Source organism: Astatotilapia calliptera, chromosome 18 (genome assembly GCF_900246225.1).
Source record: "Astatotilapia calliptera chromosome 18, fAstCal1.2, whole genome shotgun sequence".
In the NCBI taxonomy this organism is placed as follows: Eukaryota; Metazoa; Chordata; class Actinopteri; order Cichliformes; family Cichlidae; genus Astatotilapia; species Astatotilapia calliptera.
The window spans coordinates 4,207,501-4,222,656 of NC_039319.1; the positions used below are offsets into that span (position 1 = coordinate 4,207,501).

The 15,156-nt window shown below is 39.7% G+C and overlaps 3 protein-coding genes across 3 annotated transcripts in view; 1 reads left to right on the plus strand and 2 right to left on the minus strand.

Annotated features, from left to right (window-relative positions):
* ranbp9 (RAN binding protein 9) overlaps window positions 1–2,182 on the minus strand; it is a 28,359-nt gene extending 26,177 nt beyond the window's left edge. Inside the window, exon 1 of the mRNA XM_026149217.1 lies at window positions 1,522–2,182. Within this exon, the coding sequence (XP_026005002.1) occupies window positions 1,522–1,738 (217 nt within the window). The 5' untranslated portion in view covers window positions 1,739–2,182. The remainder of the gene's footprint in view (window positions 1–1,521) is intronic.
* A 4,086-nt stretch (window positions 2,183–6,268) lies between these two features.
* On the minus strand, window positions 6,269–10,530 carry rnf182 (ring finger protein 182). Its single transcript, XM_026149352.1, has 2 exons — window positions 10,413–10,530; window positions 6,269–8,878 (listed from the first exon to the last, which is right to left on the minus strand). Exon 2 carries the CDS (start codon window positions 8,526–8,528, stop codon window positions 7,665–7,667), a length of 864 nt encoding a protein of 287 aa, XP_026005137.1. The 5' UTR covers window positions 8,529–8,878; window positions 10,413–10,530; the 3' UTR covers window positions 6,269–7,664.
* Window positions 10,531–12,550: 2,020 nt separating this feature from the next.
* Window positions 12,551–15,156, plus strand: part of retreg1 (reticulophagy regulator 1) — a 28,076-nt gene continuing 25,470 nt past the window's right edge. Inside the window, exons 1-2 of the mRNA XM_026149284.1 lie at window positions 12,551–12,798; window positions 13,837–13,943. Of these exons, the coding sequence (XP_026005069.1) occupies window positions 12,614–12,798; window positions 13,837–13,943 (292 nt within the window). The 5' untranslated portion in view covers window positions 12,551–12,613. The remainder of the gene's footprint in view (window positions 12,799–13,836; window positions 13,944–15,156) is intronic.

Genomic DNA, 15,156 nt, shown 5'->3' on the forward strand with positions numbered 1-15,156 from the left:
TTTTCTACTGTTCTTTTAAGTATTGTCTGTTATACAAACTTCTGCACAGTAAAGCTGTTTAAAACAGTCTTTGGGTGTGAGGTGTACAAATGTGAATTATATCACTGAGTAACACCAATGCTATTCTCTCTTGCTCTGATGACATTTTTCTGTTATTACTGTATTAACATATGAAACATTATTTTCTCAAATATAGAATTAATGCTTTTGTCCATAAAATGTCAGATAAATGTAATCTTCCAAAACGAAATCTTAACCCACCAAAGAATTATTCATTTTCTAGCCAACTATACCACTAAATATTAGCATTTAACCATGTGAAATGTGAATATGTTTAATTAAAAAAAATTTTTTTACATAACTGACATGTCAGTTTGTAAAGTATTTGCTATTTTACATTACAATGTATTTTACATTTCTGGTAGGCCTTGGGACACAGCTGACATTTAGTTTCAGTAGAACTCACAGAACAATCTTTTCAGAGGGTTTTATATGAGAATTTATATTTGGAATTGGAACCAAAACCCATCTAACTAAACTCAAAGGGTTTCCATTTACAACTATGGCATTCTGTTAAAACATGGTTAATCACAGAAGGCCTGAATTTTAGAGCTTAACACTGCTGTTAGAATAAACTGTTCAGTAAGTGGAGAATTGCTCCCTGGAGGTCAGTACATGTAAAAGTTTTACAGTGTTTGAATGTTAAAGTTGCAGCTGCTGTAAGAAATTCAGGTGGATTTGTTGCACAAAGGCAGAACATTCTAGTTGCAACAAGGAAGCGTGTGTGCAGAGGGCCAGACAGACACAGAATAGCAGTACACACCCAGGAAGCAGTTGCACCTTTTTAAAAAAAAACAAAAACAACAACAACAACACACTAGCCTTTTCTTGTAGGCCTGCACCAGAAAAAAAATCAAAGAAAAGAAAGAGAAAAAGCCCTCTAGATAGAAACTAGTCCAACTATCTCTGCATATCGTATCAACACTAGCCACTTCACTGGAAGCCTAGCAGAGCCTCTGACCGGGATAATCACGATATTTGACACAGCATTTCCTGACAATTAATAATAAATAAAATAATGTTACATTAGCCTAACAGAGGGTTGTCAAGCTCTGGTTCATTTTGGATAACACTGAACGTTGTAATTTTGGCACCCAAACCATCAGATGTAATTTGGCTAAGGATGTTTTTTAAAAATATATATTTCACAAGAGAGTTGGCCAGGTTGTCTGTCGTGAAAGCTTCCCGGTGACTATAAATGGAGCTGACGAGCTGTCTCACAAGGTAGCAGGAAAGCTAACAAGCTAGTAGGTCAATTTTGGCTGTGGCTACACCTCGCCAGCTGGTCGGGTTGCAAGATGTCCTCTGTCTTGTTGTTGGTGAAGCTGCTAGCTTAGCAGACTTTGTTTTTAGCCTCAACGGCAGTTGGCTTTGATCCGCTAACCGTCAAGCTAAGCTAACATGTCGTTAGCATTTGGTAACACAAGTACAAAAATTCCCGATTAAGGGTTTCTGTCATACCTTTATAGTGTACACGGAGGTTGTTCTGAGACAGTCCGATGTAGCTGAACTTGTCCTTCGGGCTCCAGGATCGGGGAAGTGGAGTCTCGTTTTCGTTAACGGCCGGATAGAGCCGTCGGAGCCGTTGATTGAGCTCCTTTTCCTGCTCGTTCAGAGCCGAGTCTCCGTGGACAACTACCGACATCAGAAACCCACCGCCGGATGACTGTCCAGACATGGCTACGACACGAGTTTTAGTAAACTGGCTTGTCAGCAACAAGCCAGAGCCACTTGTGTCCGTCAGTGTCAAGTTTTAAAGGGGAGTTAGCAAAGCTAGCAAGCTAGGAGGCTAAGCTAATTGGCTTCGCTGGTTGTTGCAGAGGCAGCCAGAGCTGGTTAGCCGAGCAGCTAACCTGGCTAACGCGTTTAGCTTGGCCAGCAAAGGCGAAGCGATCGCTGAAAATGACTCAGGTTGACATTAGGTCTGACTAAAACACAAATAGAAACAAGAGGATGAGACTGCCCCACGGGATCTGAGCAAAGAAGTAAAAAAAAAAAAAAAACAGGGAGCTAGTCGGTGCTGGGGGCAAAGTAACTACTAACGTTAGCCTAGACGGATCGACAAAGTATGATGAGCTCGGCTAGCCTCGATCTTTTGTTTGTTGTCGGAGCATTATCCGCTGATCTGATTGGCTGAAAACAGCTCCACTCACTTCCTATGGGAATGTGAAGAAAATACACAGAATGAGCTAAAAACTATCTTATCAGTAGATTACAAGGTTAACACTGTCAGCAAGTCTTCATGATTATTGTCATCATCATTGTTTTCAGTTTTTAAGCTCTATCATTATTATTACATTTTAATTATTGATGTTTATAAACTAGATTTACACTTAATTATATGTCTTTCTTTTTAATATCCTATAACAGTGTAAGGTGAAAAATCTATATGGTCTTATTTGTGGAAGTTTTTTTTTTCTTTTATCTACCACTTACTAACTTAACCATATCCACTACTTTGGGTATAAGCCAGAATACCCAGAGAGAACCCACAAAGACACAGGGAGAACATGCAGGAGAACATACATAGAACATACAGGAGAGGCAGGAAAGGCTGGATTTGAACACAAGGTGCAGGTGCTAACCACCCTTTGAAGGCATCACTTATTTCGGTTTTAATAATATAAACAAGCATACAAGCAGCTTTTGGCAACCAAATGAAGGAAGAACTCTTGTTTAACAAAAAAGAGACTTCAAGCCAGGCTTGGGGAAGGGCAGCTATCTGTGGTGATCAAGTAGGGGGACTGATGGAAAGGAAATCCAGAAAAGAGGAGCATGGAGAGATCATAAGTGACAAAAAAAGCTACTTTCAGCTGCACCATATTCAAAAGTGGTCACCATGGCCAATTGCACTGCATGATTGATTGGGCCATGGTGGCTACCAAATACCCAGAACACCAAAGGGGGGTCTTGTCAGGACTCCTGGTTCAGTTCACCTTGCATTTCCTCATGGAATCAAACCAGGTATCTTACACTTGTTTGTCAAACATGTACACCACTCCACTACGGAACCACATGAATAAAAAACCCCAGTCCTCCAGAAACCCTACTCTATAACATTAGAAGCATTTCTCTCACTTGAAGGATTTTCAGAGAGCTTATAGAGAAGCTTGATAATAATTAATTACAGTAGTTCAGTGTGTAAGTAACATATCTATAGATGTGCCTTCTTCTAGTTTATTAACAGTGTACTGCACATTAATTGCATTTTTATTTTTGCCTGCAGTCTCACACATGTTGACAGCCAGGGGGTTATTGGTGCTAATCTTATTTAATTTGCCAATTTTTTAAATATTAATTGACATCTAATTACTACATCATATCAATGACTGTTTGCTTCATTAAAATACATTTATTTGTTTATATAGATTTTTTGTACTGTGAACGAGACTGAACCCGTATTACTTTATAAAAGATGTTTTATTAAATACTTGTTAACATGAAGAAGTTTATTAAATCAAATTGCTCTTATGTTCAGTTTACATCTCTGTATTTCTATTTTTGCTAGACTGTAAACAGTGATGCCCCGGTGATACATATTGGTAGCCTCACTGGGCAGAAGTTAAACATAATTACAGCACATGTAACTTGCACACAGTAACTGAATGCAACATGTAGTCGATTGCACAGGTAATAAAAGTGGAGTAAAGGTTGATACTAATGATTCTACGTTTAGGGTATAAACAAAAAGTTCAAAATCTTGATTAAGGTCGGAGTGAGTTGCATTTTTTACCAAATCCCTTTCACCAACCCCGGCCTCCACTAGGTACAAGTGTCTTTTCCTTCTCTGAAAAAATATTAGCACTTTCTTCAGAGTTTACTGTGCTTCATGTAGTAACTAACTGTTAAATAAACACGAATTTAATGTGCAATGTGTACTATGAATTTATCAGGTAAATTTAAAGACGACCTCTTACCATTTGCGTTGCTATTTTGCAGTGTTTTCCTGTTGTGAGAAAATGTTATGGGCTAATCAGGGAGGTGGTTGGAATGGCTGGTGGCTGTACAAATACAGGCCAGAGACAGTGAGGGGTAATTATGTAGCCGATGTTTAAGGAAAGGTGGTTTTTAAATTTAGTGTTAATAAAGTTGTATCTTATGATTAATGTGGACTTTTTATGTAATAATTTTTCCCTAAACTTGTATTTTTTAAAGGGCCTATAAACATTACAGTACATAGTATTTAGCATCAGAGTTTTGAACTTTAAACTGACATGCAGCTAATCAAATTACCTATTAATTAACAGAGAATATTTTTGTCTGGGGCCTCTCTGTGTAGTTCAGCACTAATCCAGCCCTGTTAGTTGATATTTTAATAGTTAAATTAAAGGAAACCAGCTCAGTCAAAACACACACAGACAGAAAGTAAAACAAAAGCTTGGCAATAATACATAATTCATGCCTGCCCGTGAACTAAAAACAGTTGTTTTAAAGATCGTGTTTTGTCTTGTTTGTGTTTCCAGCAGCTCTGATCGCTGTTATAAACGAAAAGGGTTTTTTTTGTTTTGTTTTGTTTTGTTTTGTTTGGCTCACATGGTCTGTGAATGTCCCTCGCGCCAACATGTGGGAATGTTCGTTGCATCACTAAAAAGGAATCTGAAATGATGTTACGCTCCCTGTAGGGAAGCAGTTGCTCACATTCACATCCCCTGGAAAACACACACATTAGGCCTTGGCTGTTTATCATCAGCAAGACGTGTGCTGTAGAAGCAGAATGGGTAGAAATTGTGCTGGGAACAGCTCCTCAGTGTCTTAAACAAATGAATGAATAAATAATAGTGCAACGGAAATGAAAGCTCGGATTTGAAACCATTGGTGGAAAATGTATTCATCTATAAACTGAAGCTCTTTATTCTATCCTAATAATTTTTTTTAGAGAGGGATATTTTCTGTTCTCATCTTATATTCAGCAGCTCAAACACAAAAAGGCTAATGACACATCAATGCAGTATAAACCAGGATCATAGCAAAATAAGCTATAAAAACAGTTTGTACAAGCAAAGTATTTTAAATCAACAGCAACCTTTTACAGAAATAATGATTTTCACACATTGAGAATCTCTGGTTGGTGTGTCCTTTTGAACGATATTAAACCAGGAAGTGAAACTGATTAAGAGTCTCTTTTCCAGAATTCACCAGAACCCCCGAAAGTAAAAACAAAACTCCACACAGAAGGGCTCTGGTGGGATTGACCCTCTTCCTTCTTCTTCTACTGAGCCACAGCAAGGCTTAGCTTCAGTGCTTTTTTTATAATTTAATTCTGTATTTATCCATTACAATATTCCATATTGATCACATTTTAGTTTGTACTGATTTTACATGAAAAAGTTCTGGGTGTTGCAAAATAAAGAGGAATAAAACTGACAGAAAATAAAGAATAAAAGTTTCTAAAAAGCAATTCAGAGCAGAATAATCAAATAAAGTGGTATTTAAAGCTCGCTTTCTAACCAATGGTGACGCTGTAGAGCGATGTAATAAAGCCCCTGTTTTTATGCATATATATACGTCACAATATGCTGTTTATGCTTCTCCACTAATCACATGAATTAAAACGCATAATTAAAATTTATGATTTTGTAGAAGTTAACACACTCACTTGATATGTGGAAGGTTGCTGGTTCAATTCCAGCTGCAGGCACCCTTTGGAGTTGTGACAGGAATGCCACCTGGTGCCAAATCCACCTGTTCAACTGCTTATGCAAATATCTAATTAACCAATCGTTCAGCTCAACAGATTTAAACTTTAACATGTGGTCAAGACAACGTCTGATTGACAATACTGCAACATTCAGATGAGAAGGTCAGAATTTGGTGTAAACAACTGGATAAGTAGAAGAAAATGGATGGATGGAACATAATAACATGGATGCCTTATCAACGGTTCAGGGAGAACTGTTGATACAAGAACCAGGAGATTCTCATCATGCGGCAACGGCATGATGCCATCATGTCAATATGGACTAAAATCTGTGAGAAGAAGTTCCAACATCTTGCTCAGTTTATGCCAAGGTAGATCTGAAGACAAAAACTAGTCTAACCCAGTACAAGATAAAATAATGAGTAATTTGGTAGTCAATTTGGCACCTTTTAAAAGGTTTGTATTTGTATTATTATATTAAGGTAAAACAAAAAATGCCATCAGAGGTTAAAGACTATTTTAATAAGCCACAAACGATAGCAGTACAATGTTATTCATCTCATACTCATTTATCAGCTTGTGTTTGACTTTGCTCTCTCAGTCAGTTATCTCTCCAGACGTCTCCGCTCCAGACAATAGCAAGTAAGCATGAAAACATGACTGTTAATTTGACTTTCAAACTTACAGTGTAAACACTGCTGTTACATTTGCACCAAAATCTTAAACAACAATCTGAGCTGGTCTGAAGCAGATTCTAACTGTTTTAATTGACAGAGATGTTCTGTCAGTTATCAGTCACTCCATTAGCTGACATCTTTTTGCAAGGATTAACAGCCTGAATAAAGACACTGGAAATAAAGACTTTTGCAAGGACAGGACATCCAGCAAAACCTCAGCAGTGAAGGTGGATGTTGGGGTGGATGGTCACAGCACCCTCTGGTGGCTCAGACTAATAATACAGTACTCTGTGAATAGACGTTAACAGCAGAGATCCCACGTCTTTAAAAAAACCCCCACTAGCTTAATGTTTGACTAATTATATCAGCTAGATCCTGCTTTTCCCTCCAATGTTAGTTATCAGCAAACATTATTATTATTATGCCTCCTTTTATTCTATTTGAGGGAATTAATCATTTTAGCTGGCAGGGCTTTAATCGGAACAAAATGATTTGTCCCTCTGACACAAGCAATGAGTGTGTTTAAGATCAAATCTAAGATCTCAGAGACAACGTTTAAGAGCTCTGCTGCTGATCTGCAGGTTGCATATTATATCTCTATTAAAGGTACCTATTGTGTTTTTCTCATGTTCTTTCAGATATGTACTGCTACACTGGCAGATGCTCGTGCCTAAACATGGCCAAATTTTCAAATGATGATGTTAGTCATGTGAAAGTAATCCCAATCAGCCAAAAGTTCAGCCTGATCTAAATACTCTGTCAGTTTTATTTTTAATCTTCACTCTGCACGATGACAGGATAGCTCTGATATGATCATCTCAGGTGCACAGCTCTGGCTGTGACCACAGGAGCTGCACCCACCTGTGGTTCAAACCTTATGTTTGCCACTCATGGCACTCGGAAGAAAGCTTGTTGGTTAATAGCTAACCTGATGTATCAGGGAATAGGTTAAAGAGGACACCATGTATGTAAATCAGCCACACCAATGTGGAGATGAGAACAGTCTGTACATTCCTTTAGATTTTGAACTATAACATCATAATGCATTACATTAAACAGTGACTTCAGAAGTAGTGTTTTAGTCGAAGCTATCTGACATTTTGAGCTTTATTAGGTAAGTAAATTATCAGCCTAAAAACTGCACAAATTAAGATGTATGAGCTCCACCTTTATGCCATTCAAATAACAGTTCACATGGTTAGCTACACAGTAACATCCCCATTAGTCAATTCTGGAGATCTATTGTCAAGCATGTTCAAAGCAAAGCATTGCCTGTTCATTTGGTTGCATTATGATGGTAAGCAGTCCCAGAACTCATGGCAGATACACTGGCAGAACCCATAGACCATGATCACGATGAGGCTGGCAGGAACCAGGCTCACCAGAAGCACCCCAAGTGTTGTCCTCTGCATTATGAGCAGGTAAACCCCCATAGGCAGGGAGCTAAAGTACAAGAGCCCCAGGACCCATACCAATGCCCGGGCTGAAGTCTGGCACAGGAGGGCTGCACAGTTCCACACTGTCCACCTCTCTGCGATGGATGCCATAGAGTCCTGACTGGATGAGTGGTAGTCCTGGTTTGACAGGTGAGAGCCATGTATCTGCTGGTAGGGATGGATGTCTTGGGTGGATATGGATGCGGGCGGAGGCTCCATGATAGTAATGACCACAAAATTAGGGGAGCTGCGGATGGTGGAGTAAGGGGTAGAGGAAGATGTGGAGGAGGAAGTAGATATCACAGGTGAATTGCTGCTCATCAGTGAGCTCAGGCGCATGGGGCTTAGGAGCAGCTCCGTAGTTGCCTCCTGGTGGAACTGCCGGTTTCTCTGATTCCTGTTTTGGAGGGCCAGCGTTGCCACCAGGTTGCAGTCATCTGGCAGGTTGCTCACAGCATCTCCTGGCAGTCTAGTGAGATAGCGACAAAACGGACACACCAAGGCATTGGGAGGCGACTCACCCAAATCCAGGATCTTAATGAGACATTTGGAGCAGAGACGGTGGCAGCACTCAAGCACCTTAGGCCTTCGACTCCCCAGGTTGTAGGCGCAGTAGCAGATCTTACACTCCATCTCTTCAGTGCCCAGCATGTCCACAAAGCTAGAACCTCCAACACCACCACCACTATCCTCGGGGTTTTGCATCTCTAGCATCATCCTGTGCTCAAACTTTATCCAACTCTAAGATCAAACGCAAAATCCAACCAAAAGCTCAAGTCCAAGCTCAGCACCAGTACTTTTCCCATAGATGGAGACACTGATGAAGGTCCTCTTCACTGAAGATCTAGGCTTCATTGCAGCTGTCTCCTAAAATGTGTGTGTGTGTGTTTCAATGTGAAGCGAGAAGAGAGACATGTGAGAAGGTGAAGCCCCTCGCAGGATTTGGCCTCTGGCGTTTGCTTGGCTCCAAGCAGTTGGGTTGACCGTGCTTCATTTGGAGTAAAAAGCCTTTCATGAGCCGCACAAAAAAGGGGGGAGAAGGGTGAGAGAGACACTGAGAGAAAGACCTAAAGAGAGAGAGAGAGTGAGAGACAGAGAGAGGGAGGGAGACACATAACTGTTAACACAGCAAACAGAGGCGAAAGGACAACAAAGCAGAGCCTGTACAAACCAGAGCTGGAATTTTCGAGTCTGATCTTTTGTTGCTCCATGAAATTCAGCCCAATTAGTGACTGATGCACGCACACACACACACACACACACACACACACACACACACACACACACACACACACACACACACTACTGTATTCATGACTTCCGTGCACATCGCAGTGACTTACCTTCATTTCCTGAACACTTGCTGTAGACTTAACCATTAGTTGCCTACACACATGCCAACCTGAAATCATGTCCTCACCTTTAATAATTTACGTAGCATGGATTACATTTTTGTCTCTGGGAGGAAGACACACCCTCATAATGTGGCATTGTAAACACGCAGCATGGATAAAACCCAGGTAACACACACAAACAGACAACAACTGCAGCTCCCTGTTAATGGTCTGCAAAAATAAGTGTGCACGAAAAGTTGAATGAGTTTCTATATAAATAACTTTATCTGTGTTGTACAACACTTTGGTCAGCCATAATGCTATATAAATAAACTATGGTATGTTATGACCCATCCGGGAGGGGCTCAGAGTAAGGTTCGGGCATCTGACAAGGATGCCCCCTGGGCGCCTCCTGGGTGAGGTGTAGACCCAGGACACGCTGGAGAGATTATATCTCTCGGCTGGCCTGGGAACGCCTTGGTGTTCCCCCGGATAAGCTGGAGGAGCTGGCTGGGGAGAGGGAGGTCTGGGCTTCTCTGCTTAGGCTGCTGCCCCCGCGACCCGACCCCGGATAAAGCGGATGAAGATGGATGGATGGATGTTATGGTGTGTGTGTTTGTGAGCATGTGTGTAAATATGCAAAATTATGTGTCCACGTAAAAACAGAAATGTGTTTTCTCATCCATCCCTAGAGAAATGCCTGGTTCTTCTAAATCCACGGTGATAATTCTAAACAGGTAAATAACTTCTATCTTTATGAGTGTCGCCATGTGTATAACGACACTCCTGTCTAGGAAACAAAGATCCTGTGGAGGTGGGGGTGGATGATGGGGTCAGCAACATTACAAGTCCTGTTTCACATCTAGTAGCCGACATGGTTTTATCTTTTTTTAAACAATCTTTCACAATCCTTCTAGCGCTACCTAAATCTACACACATCTGAGTCAAATTCATATGTAATACCATGCATAATGTTACAAAATGAGAACCTGTGTTTTCATTTAGTATTTCCTATATTAGTGTCCATTTATCAGGTTAGATGGGTGCAGATGGTTGTTTCAGCTAACGTTTCTGCATGAAATCTTATGGATTATCTTTTTATTTGTAAGAATGCTGCTGTTTTCTGAAACAGTTAGCTAGTAACGCACAAAATCAGCCATTTGGGTTCCATCGCGGTTACAGCAAATTTAAATCCCACGATCCAGTTTTCATTAGCTGAAATTCACAGTCAACAGTTTGAAACAACAAAGAAAAGAGAATGTCTTACCATGAAGGACACCTATGATTTGAGACCAGGCCCGCTGATGCAAATATGTGTCAGAATTGGTGAACTGGTGTGGACTGAAGGAGTGGACCCAGCAGTGGAAAGTGGAGCAGGTCCATGTTGGAGATCCTGGTTTGGCAGTGAGCTCTGATCTTGATTTATGGCCAGAACAGCACAGGCAGCAGAGCAAAATGGGTCAACGTCTCTTTGTAGATGTGAGCTTTCCTTGTTAAGATGGGCTCATTCCGTCGAGTGTGGCAGGTAGCCCAGTCTGCCATCTCTCACGCAGTGTCATTTAGCTGTTGTTCTGTTTGCCACCTTAATTACGAAACTAAGAAAACTAATGATAAGTGCCCAATAAAAGTCACAATCGTCTCACACAGTAATTTCAAAGACTAAACTGGTTTTGTGGTTTCAGGGCTGGATTTACCCTGCAATGGCAAACTGGCACATGCAAAGGGAAACGTTTGTCACAAAGATTATGGAAACTTTGATATTGGTCATTATAATAAGCACAGTACTGTGCAAAAGTCTTGAACCAAGTCATGTGTCAGGTCTTTGCTGGATTTCTTTCCTGTTTTTTAAGGAAATTACTTTGCGATACTTTTTCTGCAGAATCAGCTGAAGAAACAAATCATATGGTTCTGCAACAAGCTGATGGTACAAAGCTTGGTGTCTGAAGCTTATTGTCATCCCCTGAGTTAGATGGATTTTTTTTGTAAGTTCAGTTTGCAAACAAACAAAAAGATGCATTTCTTTGAAAATTGTCAGGTACAAGGATGCTGGAAGGAATGAAAAAGGAACCAGTGTAAAAACCAAAACAACCTGCTCTGTAGCTTTTGACAGCTCTGAAGCGCTTGCAACATTTTGTACCTCAATGTTAAAATATAATATGTTTTTTTTTGTTTTGTTTTTTCTTTTACTTAAAGTTGCGTCCATCTCACCTCTGGGTCCACAGCAGCTTAGAATCTCAGCTAGCCAAACATGATTGTTGATCTGTGGGAGGAAACTCAAACACAGGCTGTCCAGTAACAATAACATGAATCACTTGTAGTGACATTTATCTTATTTCTGTACTGTTTTATTGCACAGTTCATAGAAGTTCATTTTAAAGCTCAACCAAGTGATTTTTTTTACCACTAGTGGGCAGAAAAACAAACATGAGCCACCAAGCTGTTCAAGCTAATTTCTTAGAAACCAGGCATGTTTAAAGTTTGGGCATAAACAGATCTGTTCATAGTATGGGTCTCTGATGAATGCAAGTTAAATATTGACTTTCTGTTTCTCTTTCAGGATGGGTGGAGGCCAGCATCAAGCAGCTATTCTTCAGTCTTTTAACTTTGGCAGCTGAGAAACATCTGATTCCATTTTATTTAGTGCAGTTAACATAGGTGTAGTTACATGTGCAGTATATAGTAGTAATTCCGTCATTTACACACAAAGGCTATATAATGATAACAATAAAACACAAACAAAAGACGTTACACTCCAATAAATGTACACACACGAACACACACACCTGACGTCACCAACCTGAACGACAACAACACAAGTTGAGACAATTATACAGGAAGCATGATGATTGTGTCTTTCAAAATAAAGGCAGAAAAAATAAGACAAAAAGAAATGCAAATAATTTTAATGATTGCTTAATTACAACTATAAGAAGCTAGAACCTAGGTTTCGAATATAAAGTTACCACACTTTGGTTAGAATAAGAAAAATTAATACAAATGATAGAAAATTGTTGTACATTTAATTTCTTTCTTTTAATTTCACCCCTTGCATGCACTGTTCCAGAGCAGCACTACTTTTACTCAAACACAGCACTTAAGCACACTTTTGAGTTACTTATATTTTCATTTTATTTTCTTTAAAAAATAACTTTCATGCTACTTATTAATTGGTTATCATATGTTTTGTTACTGCATTTGTTTCACTTATGTATCTTTGCTCTGTGAATAATAATGTAAACTATATATTCCTGAGATAAAAAGTAATTTAATAAGACTGTATGATTTAAACGCATTAGTTTTAATTGCAAAAAGAACATTTAGACTATTTTCAAAAAGTGAACGCGTTATGAGACACTTATTTTGAAACCTCAGAATCGGAAATAGCTCAGTAAAGTCTCCGCTTTGCTTAACACCCATCTCTGCTGAAGGAGCGGAGGGGCAGAGCGGAGGGACCCCGGTCGTTTTTCAATGCTGGGGAGCCGGGAAGCAGGACCCGCCGGAGGTGGGCAGGTGGCCGCGGCCGGCGGACCGCCAAGCCGGGATCAGGAGACCCTTCCCGGCCGCGCAGGGTGTCGCCTCACCGGCCTGGTCAGCTGGAGGCGGAGACCATGCAGGACTTCAGCCCTGTTTGCTGCAGCCAACGCGATGTTCGGGTAGGCATCATGACGCAGGGATATCTCACAGCACTGAGCTCCTGTTAATAAAAATAAATAAATAATAATAATAATTATGACTTTAAGTTAAATATTAAATATACTGTTAAAAAATCATGACATCCTAGTAATTCCACATTAAAGGCGTAATTATTTCAACTTTAGTCCTTTCTTTCTATTATATCTTTTAAATCATTTGACGTTGTTACTTTTAAATTCATCTATACTTCACACACTAATAATAATAATGATGATCTTTAAAAAGGGGTTGTAAATACTCAGCTGCCACTGTTTTCTGTATTTTTCTGTATGTTTCTTATATTTTTCTGTATGTAATGTCTGTATCAGGGACATTGTCAAAACAAACCGCTACCACCATGAGCAAAAAAACAAACAAATCACAATAATTTGGGACTTCATGAGACAAAATTCGTCAAGTTTATGTTTGTTTGTCTGTTTAAACAAATTTCACTTTTCTCATTCTGTTACAATATATTGTTTGAAATGTATTTTATGGCCTAAAAATAAGAGTTACATTTATAATTAGTCAACAGTAAAAGCACTTAAAAAACATTTAAAACCCCAAATAGTGTTCATTTAATTTTGTTTGTATTAGTATTTTTATATATTCCAGCATTGCTATATTACTGCTGCAGTGGTTAATGTACTGAAAGAGGAAAAGCATAGATTGCTGTTATAAAGTCTTCGTTACACAGATCTGTTATAATTCTGCATCCTGACTTTTTGAGTAAGGAAAGCAGAAAAGCTCAAAATTCTCACACAGGGTCATTTTTTCATTATAGCAAAAGAATATGAGAATATTTTAGCTCCACAATAGATGGTGAGTTTTTCTTTTACATCCACGGATGTAAAATTATGTATCCAAAATCAAAATATAAAGCTTTATCATCTTGTATAAACAGCTCCACAAAAATAAACATCGATCTGCTAAAACTTCCACAGAGTTAAACTGTGGAGTGCATCACAACAACCTGAGTGAGCTGCTGTGAGTGAAACTTTTGTTCTGTTTCCCTGCAGGTTTGTGGCCTTTGACTCGTTTCGGGCCTACACCCTCCTGGCTTTCCTCCTGGCCCTGCTGGTCATCACGGTCACCACCCGAGATGTAATTCGGTCCAGATCCGCAGGTAACCCCCAAATGATCAGTCGATTAAAGAGAAGAATAACTAGTAAGGAACTGCCTTGCCTTAATCTCATAACTCTGGATCTTCAGTCATAACTGCCCCGAAACCCATTTAAATACAAATACTGACACCGATAAAAGACCAACTGACACTAAAGTGTTTGTCAAAGTGCACAAGGTGTGTAAAGGTGCTTTACAAAAAGTTGCTTGAAATCAGTTTAAACACTTTTGAGTGATGACTTTGTGTCCCAGGAGTCTGTGTATTGTGTGACAGAGACATCAAGTGATGCTGAAGTAGGGCCAGGCTGTAGTCTTGTGTAATGTCACTGTGAACCAAAAGCTGGTGCAGGCTGCAGCGTCGCATCCAGTGTTTGAGAAAATGGACAGATTATTGTCAGGACCACTTTTGCTGCAGATGTAGTAATAGCATTATAATGTATGCGGGGCCTTTGTGGGAGTAATCAACCCCTGGTAATTAAAAAGACGACAGACACTCAGATTAGAAGATGTAAAACAATAAATACCCTAAATATAGAAAAGAATGAATGATCTATTACAACCAAAACTGTAAAGGTGGAACCCAAGTACAGAGATCTTAATAGTGTGTAAAGGAGGTTGAAGCTGGTTTTAGTGGGATAAGCAGACTGGCGGGCAGCTGGGTGATGTTCCTGAAGAAGAAAAAATGGAGAAAGCTTTGTGATAAGAAACATTAGAGCAGATTTACTACAAGCAAGTTCTAATTTGGTGTTCAAAGTGTTATTACTGAGGTAGAAACTGCATTGTGGCGAGGAATGGTTGGAGAAAACGTTAACACAGTGGATGGAAGGCAGATGAACAGGTTGGGTGGGGCTGATTGTTGGCAGGTGTGCAGGATGAGCAGAGCTGGGAGCCAGGAATAAGGGAGACCTCGCCCACACCCATCCACAACAAAAACACAGACAGACAGACAAACAAGGGTGGGAGGCACCAAACAAATACAAGACAGAGAAAAAAGGAAGCACCAGGGAGTGTTTAAGGGGAGGATTGTGATGTGGCTGTAGCACAAACCCTATAAACTAACAGAGCTGTTGACAAGAATATAAAACATTTACAAAAAGATGCATCGAATGAACGAGGAGCTCAGATTTAAAAAAGGCTTTTATATATTATTTAGATGTATTTGATATTTATGAGCGTAATGGATATATGGGATGTGGATACTGTCTGTGGTTTTGAAA